This window comes from Pempheris klunzingeri, chromosome 5 (genome assembly GCF_042242105.1).
Source record: "Pempheris klunzingeri isolate RE-2024b chromosome 5, fPemKlu1.hap1, whole genome shotgun sequence".
In the NCBI taxonomy this organism is placed as follows: Eukaryota; Metazoa; Chordata; class Actinopteri; order Acropomatiformes; family Pempheridae; genus Pempheris; species Pempheris klunzingeri.
In genome coordinates, this window is record NC_092016.1 from 6,178,512 (window position 1) to 6,200,399 (window position 21,888).

The 21,888-nt window shown below is 41.4% G+C and overlaps 2 protein-coding genes across 2 annotated transcripts; one reads left to right on the forward strand and one right to left on the reverse strand.

The window, feature by feature from the left end:
• Positions 1–3,052: 3,052 nt before the first annotated feature.
• LOC139201799 (cytosolic 5'-nucleotidase 1B) lies at positions 3,053–6,469 on the reverse strand. The gene is made up of 7 exons (XM_070831223.1): positions 6,422–6,469; positions 6,269–6,325; positions 5,262–5,378; positions 4,519–4,654; positions 4,282–4,404; positions 3,557–3,687; positions 3,053–3,454 (listed from the first exon to the last, which is right to left on the reverse strand). The coding sequence occupies exons 2-7, from the start codon at positions 6,302–6,304 to the stop codon at positions 3,209–3,211; spliced, it is 789 nt and encodes a 262-aa protein (XP_070687324.1). The 5' UTR covers positions 6,305–6,325; positions 6,422–6,469; the 3' UTR covers positions 3,053–3,208.
• A 139-nt stretch (positions 6,470–6,608) lies between these two features.
• LOC139201416 (GRAM domain-containing protein 4-like) lies at positions 6,609–21,633 on the forward strand. The gene is made up of 19 exons (XM_070830723.1): positions 6,609–6,756; positions 8,187–8,430; positions 9,089–9,194; positions 10,976–11,096; positions 11,202–11,269; positions 12,174–12,306; positions 12,393–12,418; positions 12,966–13,057; positions 13,413–13,504; positions 13,797–13,845; positions 13,987–14,058; positions 14,148–14,191; positions 14,287–14,396; positions 14,988–15,142; positions 17,172–17,316; positions 17,933–18,026; positions 18,816–18,906; positions 19,164–19,232; positions 21,096–21,633. Exons 2-19 carry the CDS (start codon positions 8,245–8,247, stop codon positions 21,201–21,203), a joined length of 1,761 nt encoding a protein of 586 aa, XP_070686824.1. The 5' UTR covers positions 6,609–6,756; positions 8,187–8,244; the 3' UTR covers positions 21,204–21,633.
• Positions 21,634–21,888: the final 255 nt, after the last annotated feature.

Below are 21,888 nucleotides of genomic sequence, written 5' to 3' on the forward strand. Positions count from 1 at the left end.
CAAACCTCCAGGGATGGCAGAGCAGCGATGGACCCACCTCCTGTCTGCCTATGGAGACACCTCAGAAATACAACACAACTGCATTTATAATTTTGTATTACAGTGTTGTTGCCACTTTCGTTGTAAGTTGAGCTGGATGTAGGGATATAGATCCCTATGCAGTGAGATAACATAGCAATTTAAAAAGTGAGACTTTCTGCGTTTACTGAGTGAGTGTAAAGTTAGCACAACCCATTTACAGCTACAATAGCCACATTTATGCAAAATACGCCACGTTGAAATAAAGGGTAATTTTCCTTTAATGCTATTGGACTCCCTGGTTCCCCCTCTAGGACCACTGAAACCTCCTGAAGGTCCCCGAAGACCTACTCAGGGAGCCCTGGACCACCTGAGGGACCACGGGGATCACCTCAAGGATAAGTGGAATCCCCTTATCTCACAGACCTCCGTCAGACCCACACTCCCTCTCGCTCCCTGCGGTCTTCATCAGAAGGTCTCCCGTCACGACCAGCCGTTAACCTCAGCACAACGGGGCCCAGGGCCTCCTCACATGCTGCACCCAAACGATGGATCTGCCTTCCCCCTCACATCACAGAATTTAAAACTGCTCTTAAAACCCATCTTTTTAAACTAGACTACTCACTCCAGTTGCATCAAATGCTTCTTACTTTATACATAAAGTACGTCTTCAAGTCATTACATTACATTCTTATTGTCTTTTGTGTTTTACTGCTGGTGCTTTGTTCATTCAGTTTTTTTGACTATGTTAATATTACTAATATCACAGACAACATCCTCAAGGACACAAAGAACCTCTACAAGGACCACTGGGATCTCTTCCAGGACCAGCGTGACCTCCTCAAGGATAACTAGGACGTCCTCAGGGAACCACTTACAGTACGAGGACAGGTAAGGGGGAAAAACCAGCGATGAAAACGTCCTCATCCTGAAGTGGCACACTGAAGTGTTCATTAACCACCTGAATTAGTTCATGAAGCTGCAAACAGAAACTTCCTGCAGGCAGCAGAAATGAGGTTCATTTTTTTCCAGGAGGTTCATTTTTATTGAAATTAAAGATGTGTTTGTGTTCAGGAGGCGGAGCTGAACAGGAGCCGACGATGGAGGCGTTCATCAGGAACCTCACGCAGGTTAATGAAAACAAAGTGTTTTCTGCTGTGGATCATTTACAGGATATGAGATATGTCAGAAACAGACGACCACAAAGGGGCTGTTACATTTCACTGAACATGTTTTAATTTGTGGCAGCAGAGATGAGACGGTGGCTCCTGACGACATCAGCTCAGCATCCATCTGTTTTACATCCTCTGATGACTAAAACTGATCACATGAACCTGCTGGATTCTCTGGATACACTCTGTCTCAGGCTGTTGCTCTGATTGTACTTATTATCTATAAAATGTTCTCAAGCACACTTGGAGGTGTAATAAATCTGCAAAAAGAAGGAGTCCCTATGAGCTCCTCAAGGACCCTCTTGAGAAACCTCAAGTACACTCCGACCCTCATTAAAACAAATAATTAAAACACAATAATGAGAATATCAGTAAGACTTTTCAGACTTCAGTGAAAGGAAACAACGTTCATACAACACAGGAAGTAAATAACGTGCTTTTTTTTTGTTGGTCAAGATTTTTCTGCTGAGAGTTGCATTGTGGGATTCTAGACACCGTACAACCTCCTGAACTACTCCTGTAACCTATTGGGAGGACGGTGGGAGCTCAAGGAGATCTCAAGGAAACCTGCAGCCCTGTCATTGACACCTGGAGACTTCTCAAGGACCTCTATAACCTCCCAAAGAATCATTAGTCACTTCAAGGACCCCAAGAACTACCTCAAGGACCTCTGCAGCAGGGAGGATTACAGGGGAAAACAGCTGGAGTCTCTTCAAGGTCACCTGGAGCCTCCTCAAGGGCTCCTTGAACATCAGAGAGGATCAAGGGAAAGCTCAAGGACCCCTGGAACATTTTTAAATACAACCACCGTAGACGGATGATTAAATTAGCGCTCTGTTCTTTAATATTAACGACCTTTTCTGAGTGTTTGTGCCCTTTTACTGACTGAAGTTATCTGCTGCCACCTGCTGACCATATTTAAAGATCACAGCAATAGAAACATACCACACATATGATGGCTGCATTTCCCCTTTATGCATCAGATCTATTTTGAATAAACAGAAATGTAAATGTAGTAGCCTAAATGTAATCACTGACAGTTGATTAAATTAATTTAGTGATGCCTTTCATTTGTGTCTGTCTTCGTCTTTAAATCGTCTTGTTTTTTCAGTCGCTTATCTGAAGTCTGTGAAGCTGGAGAAGGAAAGCTACATTTATTCAATATTGAGGTGCACACTCTCCAGTACACAACAAATGAAACTGAAACACCCGAAGTTTGTATTTGAACCACAATGTAAAAGAGACTGGAACACAAGGTTGAAAGCCTGACAGAGATAGTTTAACTAATTCTGGTCTGAGCCACAGCCGAGGCGGTCTAAAACTAAGTACAGACAATAAACAAACATAAAGATGCAAGTCGGCACACAGAAACTAAACTAACAAAACTAAAGAGGATGAACAGCCTCTGCTCAGCGGTCCCAGTGTTAAGGGTCAAGGGTCAAACACAAGTGAAGAATTTACTAACTGTCTTCTCATCAACCAGATCACATTTCGGTGTAGTATCACAGTGAGGCTGTCTCGTACTGGACTGCAGTAGTTACACACACGCTGATTCATTCAGACTGATTTACATCACCGAATAAAAGGGCTAATCCTGTCTTTAAAAAACTGCTTTAGATCACTGACTGGCTCTTTAAGGCTTTTCTTTTTACTTGTAGTGTGTACTGCAGCTGCCCTTACAAAGTACAACCCTCTTGCTCACACATCCATCCATCTATAGTGTATAGCTACTGTTTTGACTCTTTTCTTTGTCTATTCATCTAGCTATTTTTTAATCCTGGAGCGGCATTGAAGGTAAGAGGGCAAAGCAAGAATGTCATTGTGCGGTGAAACTTTTTTCTGTACATACGACAATAAAACAATTGAATTGAATCAAATTTAATTGGAATTGAACTGAACTGAATTCAGTTCATCTGTCTGTTCAAGCAGCTGTTTAACTGTGAGTCCGAGGATTTGGCAGCTTGTCTCGAAGACACACTGAAGTTTTTTGAGAGGTCATGTGACGATGTACGATGTCATCACTCCTCCAGGCTACTGAAGCCGTCGCTGAGCAGGAAATGAGGTCGAAGCAGGGACAGGATTGGCCCCCGCGGGGCCCCGGCCAGGCAGTACGCCTCGTCCACGCTCAGTCCACGAGAACGCAGCGTCAGCAGGGCGGCGCTGCAGCTTTCCCTCCCACCATGCGACGTTACCAGGACGATGCTGAGGGGGCTGTCGCACATGCCGAAACTCTGCCGCATCTTGCCTAGCTGAGCCGAGAAAGTCTGCAGAAGAAAAATGGGAATTATTCATAGAAAATGATAATAATAAAAAAATCAGGTTTGGAAAAAACTTCTGCATGAAGATGACATGTCAGGGGCAAGTACCTGAGCGGCCTGTCGGCTCGCCGGCGTTGAGCCAGTGTCGGGCCGGATGATGGCATCACCACAGAACATTACTCTGAGCTGCTCTGATGGACAGGAAGCTATCTGCTGGTCCAGCAGTGCTGAGAGAACACCTGGACCAATGAAAAGGAGGGTGACTCACCTTCTAACGCGCTCACCTGGACATCGATCAACACATTATCAATTATCATTTCAAAACTTGTTGAATTGAGGTTAATCGGTCAGATTTTTTTAAGTAGAATCTTTTCAGCAGCAGCATTTTTGTCTGCTTTAAGTGACAGTGACAGTAGAGACAGACATTAAAAGGTGGGGAGAGAGAGGGGATGACATGCAGCAGAGGGCCCGGGCCGGACTCAAGCCTTAGCTCCTGTACTGTGACCTTTTTAGGAGGAAACTACACAAATTAAAAGAAACAAGTATCAATAATTCAACATCATGACCACAGTACAGTGAAACAAATCAGAGGTTTTGAGCATAAAGTTAAAAATTTATGAGAAAAAAAAAAGTCGTACTTTTTCTTTGGTTCAAACCGAAATATTTCAAAAAGTAATTGATGGATTGCCATGAAATAAACACGCTCACAGATCATGTGTCTTACTAACTTTGAACTCTGAACTAAAATCTCCTCAGAACCCCAAAACCTCTGGAGGCTCTATCTATCACACATCAGCTGTAATAAACGCCAGAGGAAGAAGAAACTTCCGCACCTTTCTGCGATGCCTGCAGCGCCTCGTTTCCGTCCGTCGACAGGAAGAGCTGCACGTTAAGTTTCAGTAAACTCTCGACGAAATCCTCCTCGCTGGAAAAACAGAACCTGCTCACTTCAAGACCTGCAACGGAGCCAGGGTGACAGGAAGTCAGCGCTGTGTTCAGGAAGGCTACAAAGGCCGACGCTGATCAGCTGCTGAGTGTAATCTGTCTGCTGAGGGCTAAAGTTGAATTACCATAATGTCTGGTGCGGCTCATGATGCGGGAGCTCTGCTGCTGTTGCCTGCTGTCTGTGGTGATCAGGACGACATCAAACAGCAGCAACTCAGCAGGATTTTCCTCCAGCAGGCGCCCATTCACTCTCTGCAGAGCCTGAAGAGTAAAACATGGACACACATGGATCAAGTTTATCTGAAATTTTACTTCAAAGCTTCGGTCTGGTGTTCTTCTACGTTTTTTTTTTATTGTCAAAAAAGTCTGTACCTCAGCATTTTCTAAATTTGATACCCCATCGGTAGCTTTGAGCTCCAAACCTTGAAGATTTAAATATTTAAAAATGGCTGTGTGTATGTGTGTGTGTTATTATACATTAGTTATTTCCAGCTGGACACTGTAGTATTTAACAGAAGGAAATAGAATATGGTAAATGGTAAATAGTAAATACTATTTTCAGCAGCTGATTAATACACTAATTGATGAGTTTTAATAGTTTTTGAGCTCAGTTGTCACAGATGAATAAGATAGATCAGGCTTTGGAAACACAGTAGGATGGATCAGGTTTGCACGTTGGATTTGCTGACAAGAAGAAAACTTTTACATTTGAAATACTTTTTTTAAAATACACACTTCTTAAAAACTTCTGAAACCACAGAAACCTTTTGGCATGAATGAATATCTATAATAATAGTATCTACACATCCAAACGCAGAGTTGTTTAAAGTTTTGAATGAATGTCTGTTATTTAGTTTTTATTTCTGACCTGCAGCAGTGGGAAAGCCACGCCCTCTCCGTACACATCTTCATCATCATCGTCAGCTCCAGATCCAAACACTGCACCAGAAGATACCGCGACAACCACTGCACGATCAGCATCTTTCTGCAGAGGAGACACAGAACCTCAATCTTCATCTGCACTTTTCGTCTGACATTTAAATCAGACAGGACACAGAGTCAAAACCGAACCAATATGGAACCTGTATGAAATCATCAGAAGACCAACACAGAACCAACACAGAACACCTCCTGCAAAATGATTAAAACAACAGAAGTTGAAGTGAAACCTGACCTTTGACCTTATACAGACATTTTAACTGATGTACAATCACACAGATTTTTGTATGTTAAAAGCATTACGCTATTGTACATTTTCTCACCATCATACAGAACAGTTTTGTTTGTTCTGTGCAACCAGGTTCTCTTGAGCCTGCAGACATTGTTTTACAAATTTGAGCCCTATATTCTAATTTCCAAACCCCTATTACAAAATATGCAATTTTATTATTAGGTCGCTAACTGGTGAAGGCTGGTCACAGTTAAATAAATACCTACAATATACTTCAATCAGGTGACGCGTGTCAATTCGGCATACATAACATAAACTACACAGTCATGTGTAGTTTATGTTTTCATGTACATACGTTTGTCACTTCATTACCTCCCACTCTGATGGGACGTTTATAAGCTGAGTTTGGATTTATTGCAATAGCGAGATTCATGGGGAATTAATAATGAGCTGAATTTGCCACAAGACTCAGACATTAAGATTTGTGCGATGTTTTAATTGGAAATGAGGAGGCGACATAAAAATACCTCATTATTTAAATGCAATCTGGTGGAAAGCTCTGAGAAAGTGCACATGTTTAACTGAGGTATTTCTAATGTTTGTCAGTGCCCAGTGGCAGCGTTTCTGCAGGTATGCGATCTCACCTGTCCGTCCGTCTTTCGGGATGAGAGAGTCTTACTCTACCCGCCCCAGGTGAGTCTTACCTGTTTGACGTCGGTGTTTTGCACCGTGGAGACCATGTCCGCCTCTCAGCTGAAACTCTGCAGGTTACAAACAGTCTCAACAGGTGAGTCTACCGACCTGCTCTCCGTCACAACACATTAACTACCACTGACCGCGCTGTCAAACTAACTTACTTTAAACTTCCTGCAGAAACACAGACCCGTCCATCCTGGGTTCCGCCTTCCTGACGTTCGCTTTAAGAGCGCAGCGTGATGGCGTCACTTCCGTGTTTGTCTTGCCGCTGCCCACCCCGCCCTCAACAGTGATTACAGCGTCAGGTGCAGAAGCACGGAGCGGTTTTACCTCCTTAAACCACGATTTTTGGACTAACTGTCGGGACATTGGAGGGAGGGAGGTCTGGAGCAGGTGTGAGAGGAGCCCGGTCCGGTTTGGAGCGGACTTTGTCACGGGTTTGGACCGCTGGGAGAGAGAGGGACGGAGGGAAAGTTTGCTTCAGCGTCGGTTCACGGTGAGAAACTCCTTCTCCTTATCCTCTTTCCTTCCCCCCTCACTTCCTATCCTCCTAATCCCGGCTTTCTGAGGTCTACAGGTGTGTCAAATCTGGTTCTTTTAGATCTCTCTGGAGGGTCCGCAGGTAAACAGCCGCTGATTGGCTGTTATCGGTTCAGGTGGTGAACAGAAGCAGAGGGAGACTATTCTCTGCTATCAGAAAGCCAAGCAGACTCAGATCAGTCAGGTTTTCTGTCTGATTGTGTCAATTAACTGTTCAGTCAGTAAATTGTCCATCAGATTCAGAATCAAACTTCGGTTTTTCCTCTGCTCTCATGCACGCAGACATAAACAGACAGCGTACACAGTTAAGCTTCATCTACAATGGAAATATGTAAAATATATGTAAAGATTATTACAAGATGTGAAGAAGACAGAAGTGCAATGATGCAGAGTGTAAAGGTGCTGGAATAAACATGGGATGACTATGAACAGGGTCCATTATATACATGAGGTAGATGTATATGATATGGATGTATACAGTATATGTATAGCATGTTTACATTTGTATTTGACAGTAATGGTATGTAAAACAAAAGCTCTTCTAGAATATACTTTAGAATAAGTCGGTAGTGTGTAACAGGGTTATTGCACGGGGATTGTTTGTGTCACTATGGCCGATTTAAGTGTTCAATAGTCCGATGGCCTTGTGTCAGTGACGTTAACAGTCAGTCTCACCTGTGCGGACGGTGCTGCATAGGGTGAAGGTAAAGACTGACACAAGCAGTTAGACCTGTCAGTCCCTTTGTGGACAGTGTGTGATCAATCAGCGAGTAGACAGTCACTCCCACATGCTCAGACTGATGGAATCGGTGCAGATACAGAGTGAGACTGAAATCATTAGAGGCAGTCAGACCAGTCAGACAGCTCACTGATCCTCAGATCTCTGTACAAGCACAAAGTCAACACGGTTTTATCCTCATGTCACAGAATTTCAGAATAAATGTTCAAATAAGCAGATATTACGGCTTAATGGAATAGTTCAGTGTTTTGGAAAGTACACTCATTTGCTCTCTGGTGGAGAGGTAGATGAGGAGTTCGATAAAACTCATGCATGTGCGGTAAATATGAGGCGACAGTTATGAAGACATGAAGGCTGGAAAAACAGCTAGGCTGGGTCTGTGTAAAGGTAACAAAACCCACCCACCAAAACCTACAAAACTTACTAATTAAAACAACATATCGTGCTTGTTTAATCTTTAACAACTCTGAAATATAAAGATTAGAAATATGCTTGAATTCAAATGAATTCAAAATACCCCTTGAAATATAAAATGCTTGATTCTCACACATAATCTAGTGTTTCATCCACACAATTTTATGCAATGCACTGTTTTCTAATTGAAAGCTCTAATTTTTTCATTTCCTGTTGTTCCTCTTCTCCTCCAGTCTCTGCAGCGCGGTCATTAGGCATGTTCAGATAGAGAAGAGCTCTACGGTGCCCACCATGCGGAAGCATCTGGACAGGATCCGGTTCCGGGGCCAGAGACGGGATGAGTTCCTGGATCTGGCGGAGTCGCCCAACACGTCAGACACAGAATCCACTGAGGACCTTGTGATTAAACCTCGCATCTCCGTCAGTCGAGTGGAGTCGGAGGAGCTGAGGGAGGTGGAAGGAGAGCAGCAGAGTGAGGTACAGAAACACACCTGTCTGGTCTGTGACAGAGACAACCTGAGAAATTTACCAGGACTTTAAAAGAAACATGTTTTTCTGCTCGTGATCTGTTTTAAATACTGAGCCTGAACACTAATTGCTCAACACATGACTCGTCTTGCTGCAGGACTCTGTTGTGAACGGTCTCTGTGACTGTGTGAGGAAGCTTTTGAGTGAAATGTTAGCAAAACTAATGGGATGATGGACCAAGCCATTAAAGTAATGTCCGATTGAGACCTGTAGGTCCCTGAGAGACCATCTGGCTGAGATGTTTCCTCCTTCCTGAGCTCCAGTGTTGCCGTTAATTCAGTCTCTTTCTTGTTGATCTCATCTCTTTGGATAAAGACTGAATGTTCCCCAAATTTATAATATTAACTGGTTCTTATCTGGTTTACTAAAGGTTAATGGTAATGTGGAGTGTGAATTGAGAAGGACCCATGATTGAACCCTGTGGCACCCCACATTGAAGAAAAACTATGACCTAGAACACGTTTGTGAACTATTTATCAAAAATTACCATATATAATATATTGATTCAGTTTTGTTTCTTGCACTTGATTTTATTTCACTGTTGTTGTGTCACATTTTCAGTGTTGTCTGGTTATTTCAGATTTCTGTCCGTGTGTTTGTCTCTCAGGCTGGTCCAGGATCATTTTCTGCTTCTCTCCAAGATGACTCGAGAACAGATCTCAACGAGGTCAAAGGTCACCTAGAAATCGCCTTGTTAGAGAAACACTTCTTACGTGAGTATTCTGACCTGAACTGCACTCTGTGTGGGATTTCTTTGGTTTCAAGACATTTCATGTGTTTCTATGTCCTTTCATGGTGGAATGTAATGAATAAAACAAGAGATATCATACTCTCTACTCTACTAACTTTGCTAATTAAAATGTGCAAGTACGGCTGAAAAGATCAAACAATTAGTTGATTCACAGAAAATAATTTGGGAAATGTTTTGATCATCGATTAAGTAATTTTTAATGGAAAACATTTCATAGTTCATTACATGGCGTAACAGAAGTACTTAGATGCATATAGTAGATCCAGTGTCGACACAGAGCGTCTGATGTGATGCTATAGTTAACACTCACTTGGTGTTAGGCGTTGTAGCTATGTAGCTAACATAAGCTGGATTTGTCGCGCTAAGCGAGCCAGATCAAGATCTTTAGACACTTTATTAAGGCTTTTGTCCACAGGGGTCACCATAATCAACACAAAATTAAAATTCCTTGTAATTACTTTAAGATTATTTTGTCAGACTACCATCTTTGGCTTTTACGGTAAAATATAAAAATAATTGGGGAATTAAAGTAAAGTGCCCCCTTTTAATCTGTGCAGGAAGAGCAGCTGTTGATTGGCTGTTGGGTCATTGTGGCTTCTCACATCAGTTTGAAGTCAAACGTCCTGCAGCACAACTGAATGCTGGGTAATCCGTCAATATCTGCCCATCTGCGTTATGTAACACACACAGCTATTAATAACCCAGCTGACCTCATCTGACACACATACATGCACGCACACAAACACACACAGAGGTCATTAATTAAGACTTGGACTCAAAATACATTTTTAAATTCAATGATAAAGGCTGCATTTTAAAATCTTGAGCTCTGCATCCTTTAAAGGACAGGTCAACATTTTTTCAAGTCCATCTTAAAACAATACTCACGTGTCCATGTGTATACTGAAACAGATTTGCCCCTTCTGCTAGTACTGGCCTTAAAGAGATCCTTTAACGATGTGATTCCAGTGTAAGTTATGAAGTTATGAGGAACAAATCTTTGGTATTTTGAGTGGACAGTTACAGGGTGCGAGTTCCCCGCCTGTGGCTACCTCTGATAACCTGTATAATACGGCACAGGCTGCCGCTGTGCACCTACTGTAATCTCATCACAAGGCTAAAATGAGCAGGTTGCAGCTTTAAATAGAGCAAATGGGAATCAGTATGACACAATTAATATCGCAAGTTCTGCCAACTGATATCACAAATGTTGTTGATTGGCACAGATCTTTAAAATCAAGCCTCAAATCTCTTGTCGCTCTCGTACTGTTTAGTCTTCATTTGTCTGTTTGTTCACTGCTGGTAAAGACGTGTATAGTTCAGGGAACTTACATCCCAGTAACATGAGCATGATAACTATGACCAAGAGGCCATCTGAAGCTAATATGAGACTTGAGCAGTATCTTCAAAAGCCATGTTTTTAGAACAAAAATAATCTTACTGTTACTTTCCCTTCCTCAGCAAGGAAACACTGTCATGGGGAAACTTTAAATTTCATACTCAAAAGAATGGAAGATACAGACTTTATTTGGCCGAAGACAGGTCAAGTTACTTTTATTTATGTAGCTCAATATCACAAATTTGCCTTGAGGGGCTTCAATAGAATATGACACCCAATTCTTAGACCCATGAGTTGTATTGAACCCACCCCCCCAAAGAAATCTCAGGAGGAGCGTCAGAGGAGGAGAACTCAGTTTGTCTCCTTTCAGAGACTCTGATCATGTGACCATCCATCTGTTTCAGAGGAGGAGCTGAGGAAACTCAAAGAGGAGTCCAACGTGGATTCACTCAGACAGGAGCTGGAGAGGGAGCGCTGCAGATGCGTCGAGCTGGAGCAGAAGATCAACGACGTCCTCAGGCCCAGGTGGTTCTTAACAAAAATAAAAAAATACTTTGAGCATTCGGACAAAGCAACTATTTAATGTGGTTTTATGCCTACACTGACTACTTATTTCTGTGTGCCTCACAGACTTGAAGATTCGCCTTCTCAGACACCTAAAGCCCCGTCCCCTCCTCCATCTGCAGTCAGCAGTACAGGTGAGCTGCCTTTGAGCTCAATTGTGGAGGATTTGTTTCCAGGGGGGAAAAATAGAAACCAAAAGAGTTGCTGGTCCAGAAACGATTTTCCCTGAACTCCTTTTTGAATATCCTCAATATTATTTACCATACTTTGATGTTAACATACACTTTACTCTCAATTTATTAATTACACCTATACAATGTAATCTAAATAATAATAATGTGCAACAGCTCTGCCACATATTTTTTTCCTTTATGACGCTTCAGATATACCGTCTTTACTAAAACCTTCAGAGAGGAGTTAATTCAACTATATGTTTATCACTGAGGTACAACGTAGTGGTGGCATTTAACTGGCCTGTGTTATATTGAAATTATATGTCTCTAATATTTTAATCGCTCATGTATGTCAACGGGGTGACCAAAACATTACAAACACCCCTCAATATAATGCATTCCAGTTCATCATCATCATCATTATCAGGGGTTCACACCTCCTTAAACAGTCCTGCGTTTTATTTATTTTCTGTTATGTATGATAGATCCAAAAAAATTAGGCTGCACCTTTTATTTTGACAGAGCACCTGCCTCATGTGTCAGCAGGTCTCTGATGCGTGTTCAACATTTCAAGATAATTTTCTGATTTAATAAGTAACAGACATCCAGAATTTAATTTATGAATATTTTGGGGTGTTCCTACAACAGTAAATATTTCTGTTTCAGAATTTTGTGATGTTGGTCCTCTCTTGTCCCTTCTGGTGTCTCTCTATTCAGTTTTGGTTTTACTAGTCCAGGTTTTCAGATATCTGTCTCCAGTGCTCACAGAGGACAAATCTGGTACAAACCTTAGAATAAAATCTTGAGTAAATGTGGTAAAATGTTAATAAACATGTTCATCAGACTTTTCTTTTCCCGTCCTCAGAAAAACAGAAGGACACTCTGTCCAACAGTTTCCTGAAATGGCTTTATGATCGTTTTGGCGTTTACATCGAGGACTTCCGCTTCCAACCGGAGGAGCAGACGGTGGAGACGGAGGAGCCGCTGAGTGCCAAGAGGTGAGCAGGGAAATCCAGAAACTTTCTGTGCTGTACTTTCTGCATTTGTCTTAAATCTACATAAATATCTGGTTTGTCATCCACAGGCTGACTGAAAACATGAGACGGCTCAGTGAGTACTTTCTTTCTGACTGACCTTGAACACATCACATTCAAAGCTCTAATGCACCAAATAGATCTGCAACGATTAATCGATTAGCTGGATGAAATTAATTGCCAATAATTTTGATGATAAATTAATCGGTTTGAGTAATTTTTTTTAAGAAAAAAAAGTCACACTTTTCTGATTCTTCAGCTTCTTAAATATAAATATTTTCTGGTTTCTTTACTCCTTTACAACCATAAACTAAATTGAGGACGTCTTCTTGGGTTTGGGAAACACTGATCAACATTTTTCACTATTTTCTGGCATTTTCTAGACCAAACAACTAATAGATTAATCGATCACTTAACACTTAAAATAATCGTTAGTTGCAGCCGTAATACCAAACCAGGAAAAACAGACCCAGACCAAAAGTCCACGTATGTCCACATACTTTTGGCCACATGTTATACTTATGAAAAGGAGATTCTTTATTTGACCCTTTTTTTTTTTTGACAAAAACATACAGAAGACATAAAGTTGAGGCTTCTGTATCATGACATTGTTGTGTTTCCAGAACGAGGATTCAAACCTGTGACCAACTTCAAGAGGAACCTTTCTGCCTTATCCAGCTGGTACTCCATCTACACGTCGGCCATCGCCTTCATTGTGAGTCCACATACATATGCATGTACAAATGACTGTTTTTGTCTGGTGACTTTGACTTAAGCAAAGAGAAGGAGAGACTGGCTTCACTCACCCATCAGACAAGGCTGTCTGAAAGCAATGAAAATATTTTAAATATAGTGTACACTGAAACTAATGTTGATTTTTATTTATTTATTTTATTTTTTTCTTAGTTGGGCCTTTTTGTAAATGAGTTGTATAGACAAGTACCTCATTTAACCCCATTTCAAATAATACAAACCATCCTTTTAACTGAATTCACATCTTTTTGTGGCCATTTACATTTTTTATTATCTATATAAAAACACACTGCCTCAAAAATTCACTTTCTCCTCAGGTCTACATGTATGCAGCGTGGCACGGCTGGGCAATCCCCATGTTCCTGTTCCTCGCCATCCTCCGTCTCTCTTTGAATTGCCTCATTGCCAGGTCAGTGCAAGCCCCACCCGCTCTCTGTGCTTACAGTGCGTAACACAAAGTCCATGCATTCCTCACATTGATATATCGCCCACGCCTATTTCCACTGACAGCCCTGATACTAGACCTTTTTCATGGCAGACATTTTGACTTTTCATAGCAGGAAAAGCTAAGGTGAAACAAATTTCATTCATGATGCTCAGTTGAGTTTGTGTGTCTGTGTCTGTGTGTCAAAGATTTAAATTCAGTGAGTGTGAAATGATCTCATATGTACCTGTATGTTCCCATGATGCACTACTCTCAGAGGCTGGAGGATCCAGTGGAGCATCGTACCCGAAGTCTCAGAGCCTGTGGTGAGACGTCTCTCTGTCCACCTGCAGCACTTGACTGTATCCAGTGTGTCATGTAAAAAGATTTCCATGTGAAACTGGCCTGACGTCCTACCTGGACAGGTGAACAGGTGACATTACAGCTCTGTCTCCTCTGTTGTACAGGAGCCTCCTAAGGAAGACCTGACGGTGTCTGAGAAGTTCCAGCTGGTCCTGGACGTCGCTCAGAAAGCTCAGGTGAGACTTGACGGAGAGTCAGACGCTCAACATCTCTGCCGACAGAGATTTCACAACAACTATTTTTGTTTTTTGTTTTGCTCCCACAGAATCTGTTTGGGAAGATGGCCAACATCCTGGAGAAAATAAAGAAGTGAGTTTGTCCGCACGCATTTAATTTGAGGTCAGATGGACCCAGCATCCATGCACAGATCTTTAATGTGTGTGTGTGTGTGTGTGTGTGTGTAGTCTGTTCATGTGGGTTCAGCCAGAGTTGACTCAGAAGCTGTACGTTGGTCTGTGGGTGGCCTTCATCTCCTCCTGCCTGCTGCCGTACAACCTGCTTGGATTCATCATAGGTACAATATATATATATGTACACAAATCATAATTACACATTTTTTAAATCACCTCGTCTGTTGTTTATGTTTGGATTCCCAGTGTAGTCTGTAGTGTACTGAGTGGATTTATATTAGTTGTATTTGTGTTGCTCCAATATTCGTTGTCCAATAGTCACTCAGACTGGGACCAGAGTTATTATAGTTTTGTATTTTTCTTTAGTTTTTATTTTTATTTCCTTTTTGCATTTTTGTATCAAATTGGGTTTGCTCGTTTCAGGTTAGTTTTTATTGTTTAAAAATGTTTAGTTTTAGTTGAATTTATTCTCCTCCTCATGTTTGCTGTGTTGATGAATTTGACCGAATTGAAAAAGACTAAAACTAAAGACATTTCATGTGTATTTATATTTTATTTTAGTTACACAATGCCATTTGATTCTTGATCTTTTTTCCTGTTTCAACCCAAGTGTTTTTTCACACCCAGTTTTGTCTGTAGGTTTAGGTTTTAACTGTAATATTCATGTGTTAGACACCCTGAAGAGTTTCATTTCAGTGTAGGACTGATATTCAGAGCTGCTGAGCTTCTCTAATTACTGTCCTCCTCTTCCTCAGCTGTGTACGCAGGTGTAAAGTTCTTCATCATCGACTTCATCTTTAAGAGTTGTCCCAAGCTGAGGCAGCGCTACGACACTCCCTACATCATCTGGACCAATTTACCCACCGACCTGCAGCTGAAGGAGCGCAGCAGCACCATGCTGAGCAGACGGGTCAGTCTAAACTCTCCATCCAGACGTACAGCTGACCGCTGTCACTGTGCCGCTCACTGACTCACTGAATCACATGACAGGAAAATGGATGTGTTATGATATTAGAGGCTAACATACAAACTTCTAGTCTTCAGATCCAATCAATGCTGTATCAGACTTCATGCAGATCCCTCTGATGCAGCCAAAAGCTTTAATCAGTTTTCCCCCCAAACTAAAATCGTGTCATTGCCAACATTGCAAGTATTTGACAGCTTATTGAGTTTGATTTGATCAAAGTGGTCTTTAAAAATCAGATTCGCTAAAATTCCAGTTCAAATTTTGGTGGAACTAAAACGTTTAATGTACAGGTCCTCAAACTCCGCTAATGTGATTGTGTGATGGGCATTAGGTCCCCGGTTCAGGTACCTTGTAGTTAATTGGGGACCTTTGTTTCATATCATTTCCCATCTGTCACTCCCCTTGTTTTTGTCACACTGTCGGAGGTCTAACTGAGGCAAAAATTGCCCAGAAAAGACTTAAAATGTTCTGTCCTGCTCTAAGTGGACAGAACATGTAGTAAATGTGTAGATTTCATGTGTTTTACACAATGTGACCAGTTTACATACAAACTCCAAGCTTCAGAAAGAAATTCAACTTCTGATATTATACTTTCAAGTAAAAAAGTTTGATATCAACATGAGATCCAGTGAACCCACTGATGTTCAGTCCACTGATGTAAACCAAGAGGTCAAGATTTCCAATAGTGTCGTTCACGATAATCTCCTCAATTAATCTAATCATGTAAATTTGAATAGAAACATTTTAGACCTGCAGAGGAAACATCGGCTCAGATGCTTCCTGGTTTAAGGATCACAAAGTGGATCATTACTGTCGTCTGAAGAGAAGCTACCAAAGCCAGCATCAGCGCAAACAGGTGGTCGCTGGTCTGTCTGGTTTCAGTTCTCTGTTGTTATTTCTCTCTCTCAGCTGTCTGAGTGTGAACAGGTAGGATCCTGATGTGTGTGTGTGTGTTGTGTGTATTCGCAGTGTAGAGGTCGGTAGTGTGTAGTGTAGGTAGAGATGTAGACCTGGCATCACTGAATGTAGCCAATAAGCTGCTGTTATTCTCCTGACTGTCATTAATGATAGTGATAGAGTACATATCCCAACACCTACTGGTCAGTCAGTGGCTCATTCCTGCTCTCCAGAGGATGAACCCTTTAGACTGTAATGAGCCCATCCTCTTCCTCTAGTGCTTCCATCAAGCTTCAGTCAGATCTTACTTGAATTTTAACAGTTGTACCCAAATTTGGAGCTTGTATCTGAAATTTCAGGTTTGTATCCAGATTTTTTGCTTTTTGGGTTGGGATGGGATTTTTAAAATTAATTTTTAAACTCACGCTTGCATCATGTAGTTGTCACGTCTGGCAGACATCAAACGCAACACACAAACAAAAAAAGTGCAGGTATAGTAGCTCAGGAGCAAATCGCTGCTTGTCTGAAGATGCTGTAGATTTGCTGCCCTCAACATGAAGAAGTTAAACAGAAAATTGTATTAGTTTCTAAAAAAAAAAACATTTTGCTTTTGTCGGACTTATTATTTTTGTCTGTATTTTATGTTTTTGTGTGAGTTTGTGGGTCAGATTTTGCCCAAATTATTATTATTATTCATTTATTTATTTGTTTGCATGAATATTTACATCTGTTCTTTCCTCTAGCGCCACCCTCTGGACAAAATATACATTTTTAGTTCCACTGCTGGTAAGGCTGAGAGCTGCTAAATCATCAGGATGTTGTTTGGTCATATTGTAGCTGTTATAAACACTGCCGTGAGAATTAAGGCACATTTTAACCACACAAAAAGAGCAAATGATGGTGATAATTAGAGGTCTGACCCATTCTGTCCAACAGCTGTGAACACACCTGGACAGGTGAGTTGTTCTGCCTGCCTGCAGCTTCACTCTGTGACTGTAGTGTTCAGGATGCCACCGCGGTACCTCGTCCACTGCTGATTTGCTAATCCAGGACCTGCTTCTGTCCACCTGCTCAGGTCACTGCGGGGGGTCGAGGCAGCGTTGGCGCTGCAGCTCCTCTGGGCGTCAGCCGGGACGAGGACGGAGGGCGATACTACAGCACCAAGAGAGGAGCTTTTCACGAAGTCTTCAACCTGCCGGAGAGTGAGCGCCCTCTGACAGGTGAGGGAGGAACTGCAGGAGGGGAGTTCTGTTTGTTTTAACAGGCAAAATCCATCATCACAGGTTATTTTGGCTTCATACTCACCCTTCAAACTGGAAGAGCAGATTAGATTTTGTACAGTTTTATTTATTACCCTTAATGCGTCAGGGTGGGTTTTCTGTTTGTTTAAGCCACAGCAGACTGAACCCATTGTGTCTGAGCAGGTTCTCACTGATCCTCCTTTTAAACTGATCCTGCAGGTTTCAGTCATTAAAATTAAGGAATACTAGGATCTACTAAGTCAATTTAAGTCCCCCAACACAGTATTTTTTGGTCAAATGTTGAAGGTCAGGAATTCACCACTAATGACAAACATTTAATTCTTTATTCATTTATGGCCCTTTTGAAAAGTCAACATAAAATATACTGAGTCTAAAAACATAGGAATCAGTCAAGTACCACCATCTGTAGTGTAAACTGCCCCCAGGCTGCTATAAGGTCCAGAAAAGGACATGACTTTACTTGTAGCTGCGGTCTTGGCTGCAGCGAAAACTCCTGACGGTGACCTGCAGCAGGAGAACAAGTTAGCTGTTGTCTGACCAGTTTCTAAAAATATTCTTTGTGGTGTTGTTTCAGTGTGTGAGAACGGCTGGCGCTGCTGCCTCATCAACAGAGACAGGAAGACGCCGACAGACTACATCCGCCACGGAGTCCTCTACGTGACTGAGAAGTAAGTCCTTCACTTCCTGTCAGTCGCAGGAACAGAGAAAACTGTTCCAAAACAAACAGCCTGTTGTTTTAATTGATCATGTACTTTGTGTTTAGGGTAAATGGCCCGACATGAACACATTAAGCTGTCGCTGCATTGACCTCCTCACATATGCTGTTTTTCAGCTATACGTCCAATATACACCCAACTTCCCCACAATGCGTTGATCGGCATTTCAGGCTTTAAATTCTAGCAGATTTTATGAAGTCAGTAAATTAATAATCAACTAGATGTACAGTTTGAAACCAGGAAACCTCAAACTCCAACTTGTTCATTTCTTGAAAAATATATTTATCTATTTAGGCAGTTATTACTCTGACTGAGATGTTCAGTTCAAGATCTTTCATTTCCAACAGTCAAATGTTTTTTTTCTCAGGGTGGGGGCAGAGTGATATTGGCTGATTAATCGGTTATTATCTTTTTCCTCCTCCAAACCATCAGTATTATATCGGCCTTTAAAAATTCACAATTGGTCGACCTCTAGTGTTTAATAATAATTCAAGATGAACTTAGTCCATAAATCTGTTTGATGGTAATACAGCTCACATTATACTGGTGACAAAGTCAAACTAGATGAACTTCTTCTGTTTTTGTGCTCATTGGACAGGAAACATGAAATGTGTGATTATGCATGCAGGCTGTTCGACTTCACTAACACAGCAATTAGTTGATTTGTTCACTCATGGGATCCTGCCTCTGTTCCAGTCTTTGACTCTGTCTGGGTTAACTGAACCTCCTCTGTCTCCTCAGTCATCTGTGCTTTGAGAGCTCCAGTTCCAGGTCTGGATCCTCCAAGAGGAACAAAGTCATCAAACTGATAGACATCACTGACATCCAAAAGGTACGCAGAGTGTCGGGTCCAGTTCAAATGTCTTCCCTAGACCCTGAGCACTGACCCCTCACAGATTTTAATCAGCTGCTCTTGTTACATCACTCTGAATAATCAATAACAAGTAGAATGTATAAAGGCTTGCTAGTCATCCTGCGTTATTCAGTCATCAATAGGTTAATTAGTGTTTGGTTTATGTCTGGTATACGTCATAAACCTTTTGCAACAGTAACTGAGTGTATTTGAATGATCCTCTCTGTCCCTCTCAGTACAAAGTTTTGTCTGTGCTGCCTGGATCTGGGATGGGTATCTCCATAGCGACGCCATCCACCCAAAAGGTAAGGGGTCAGGAGGCGGGCACTCTGACCTGATCTGACGTGTGTTCGTGCGTGTGCATTGTCTGTCTGACAGGGTTGATGGTGGGTCAGACTTCAGCTGGCATGAACACAAAGTCAAATCGATGAATTCATTTAAATGAACTACAGTGATGGTGCTGTTGGCTCACAGATCATCTGGGTGCACAGTTAACATGAGACCCAACAAGTCTGTCACGACACAGAGTTTAATGAGAATCAGATTAGTAGCATTAAAGTAATTTAGCGAAGTAAATCAGGTCTTCTTTCTCACTTTTATCATTTAAACGGACAGATCACATTATTTGAATTTAAATGTACACTATATTTAGAATATTTTGATTGATTTACATGTCCGTCTGACCGTCCTCTCCCACAAACTGCAGCCATTCTTTCTCTCTTTGCTCGCTTCAAAGCCGCCAGACTCCTTTGACAAAAGCAGTCATTTTACTTAGCAGAACATGAGCGTTTGCTGTTCTACCACTGCCTCCATCAGTGAACTAACATGTTAGTATGGATCCATACTAGCATACTAACTAACTATCCAAAGCACCAAAGTTACACAGTAGCACAAGCAAACTAACCGACAGAGGCAGCGACTCCTGTGGTCTGCAAAGTAAAAATCACTACATTTTGAGAAAGGAGTGCTGTGGCTTTGAAGTAAGAGAAAATAAGAAGAGAGCAGCTTCAGTTCCCCATCAGAAGAGCTGTTTGACGACAGTGTAAAATGGTGAAAATATTCTAAACATAGTCGACACTTAAACTGATCTAATCTTTTATTTGGTTTTTCAAATGGCCTAAATATGTTTTACTGCTGACCCCGGCCACAGCAGTACATTGCCTAGTGTCTGTGTTAGGACTCCTGGGTTCGTGCTGACTGCAAACTACTGTAGGTAATACACTGACTATGGACAAATGCCTCATTTAACCCACTTCAAATAATCCAAACTATCCCTTTAATGCATTCATAATCTTCTTCAGGCTTTACTAAACATAGCATCTAACATAATACAAAACAATCCATTAAAACACTCAAACAAATCCATTTAATATTAACCAAATTAAATCAGATTAGAGGAAAGAAAGTCCTCATTCTAACTTCCATAGGTTGTCTGTTGTCATGGTGTGGAGAGAAAGTCCTAAAGGGTCTCAGCAGTAGTATTGTTGATCTCCGCAGGGAGGAGGCTTTGATGCTTAAAGGTAAAACTAGACATTTACTGGTTTAGTAACAGTGACAGCAGACAGTGTTGGACTGATTAACTCGCTGCCCCTGAAACTGAGTGAACGAGAGTGCAAAAGTTGAAATTAAGAAGAAACGCCCAAAAACTTTAAGCACGTTGTGGGTGAAATAACAGTGGCAGCATACAGTGTTGTGTTATGGAGAAGCTCATCATCAACCCTGCAGGTTTGCTTGTTAATTCACAGATTCACAGACTGTAAAATAAGCTCCACTACAAGGAAATGACCAAACTTAATGTTGCCTTTCAGTTTTGTTGCCCTCTGATGTGAACATAAGTGTGATTTAACTAATCCATAGTGTCTTCAGGAATATCTGGATGAAATCAGCAGAATAATTTAAACCCGATAACATTCGATGATTTGTTATGAAGTTATCTTATTTAACAGTAGGCTCTTATTGTGAAATACTAGTAAAACCATGACAGTTGGTTTCCACTGAAACAATCTTCTAAAACTGTCCACAAATATATAGTTTAATTTGAAAAGAAAGGTCTCATTTATTTCCTAAAACAGCTGGTCACTGTAGTTTTAAGCAAACGGTTCTCAAACAGAAAGTTAAGAGTGCATTTGTCAGGGACTATTTTTCAGCTGATTTCTGTTCTGTTGCAGCCGATGGTGTTCGGCGCGATGATCCACAGAGACGAGGCCTTCGACGCCATCAACACCCAGTACACGAAGGTCGTTGCCATGGCTACAGCCACCAACCCAGAGACATAGGCCCGTCACTTCCTGTCGACTATATAGTGCACTATATATTTACTGTCCATGTTTTTACTTGGGTGTCTTGATTCTGAATGTGTAAATGTGTCCACTATATAGTGCCGTCAAAAAATTCCACAATGGAACGAAAACAGTAGTGTCCGTGGCATCTTCACTGTTTGTCACTGTGTTTAGCAGTGACACTCAAAACCGCTGCTGACTTCAGTTTTAGCTGCTTTCATACGGTTAGGGTGACTCTGATTCAGTGACGTTGCATCACTGATTATTACGACAAACCATTAACTTTTTATTACTCCTGAATCCGTTTACTGTAAACTCTCAAGTTAATGGCTGGTATTTAGATAATGGCACTGTTTCTAATTATTGGCTGCAGGAACAAATAAGAAGTCAAAATATTGAGGAGGGTGCGTGAACCTTTTAATGTCTTACTCGATAAATTCAGTATTTTGTACGGTTCCACAGCATTTTTTTTTCCGTCAGTACAACACTCATGGCAGACTCTCCACTCTGCTGAAAACACTGACTGCTCTCATTTCTCTTAAGATACAGTCAACTCACGCGCTGCACTGATGCTTCACATTTAAAGTCTTCCAAGAGCACAAGCATTTCCTTACTTGGAAGGCTTTTAATGTTAAACCTCCATGAACTTCTTCCTCTTCTTCAAACCACAGTTGTTTTGCTA

What these genes read in the sequence shown, in the direction of transcription:
- LOC139201799 (XM_070831223.1), bottom strand. Translation starts at nt 6,304, where the DNA reads ATGGTCTCCACGGTGCAAAACACCGACGTCAAACAG. An exon ending in AAAACACCGACGTCAAACAG is followed by an intron (nt 5,379 to 6,268) that starts GTAAGACTCACC and finishes TCTCCTCTGCAG; the next exon opens with AAAGATGCTGATCGTGCAGT. An exon ending in GAGCCGCACCAGACATTATG is followed by an intron (nt 4,405 to 4,518) that starts GTAATTCAACTT and finishes GCTCCGTTGCAG; the next exon opens with GTCTTGAAGTGAGCAGGTTC.
- LOC139201416 (XM_070830723.1), top strand. Translation starts at nt 8,245, where the DNA reads ATGCGGAAGCATCTGGACAGGATCCGGTTCCGGGGCCAGAGACGGGAT. An exon ending in TGAAAACATGAGACGGCTCA is followed by an intron (nt 12,419 to 12,965) that starts GTGAGTACTTTC and finishes TTGTGTTTCCAG; the next exon opens with AACGAGGATTCAAACCTGTG. An exon ending in CGACGCCATCCACCCAAAAG is followed by an intron (nt 19,233 to 21,095) that starts GTAAGGGGTCAG and finishes GTTCTGTTGCAG; the next exon opens with CCGATGGTGTTCGGCGCGAT.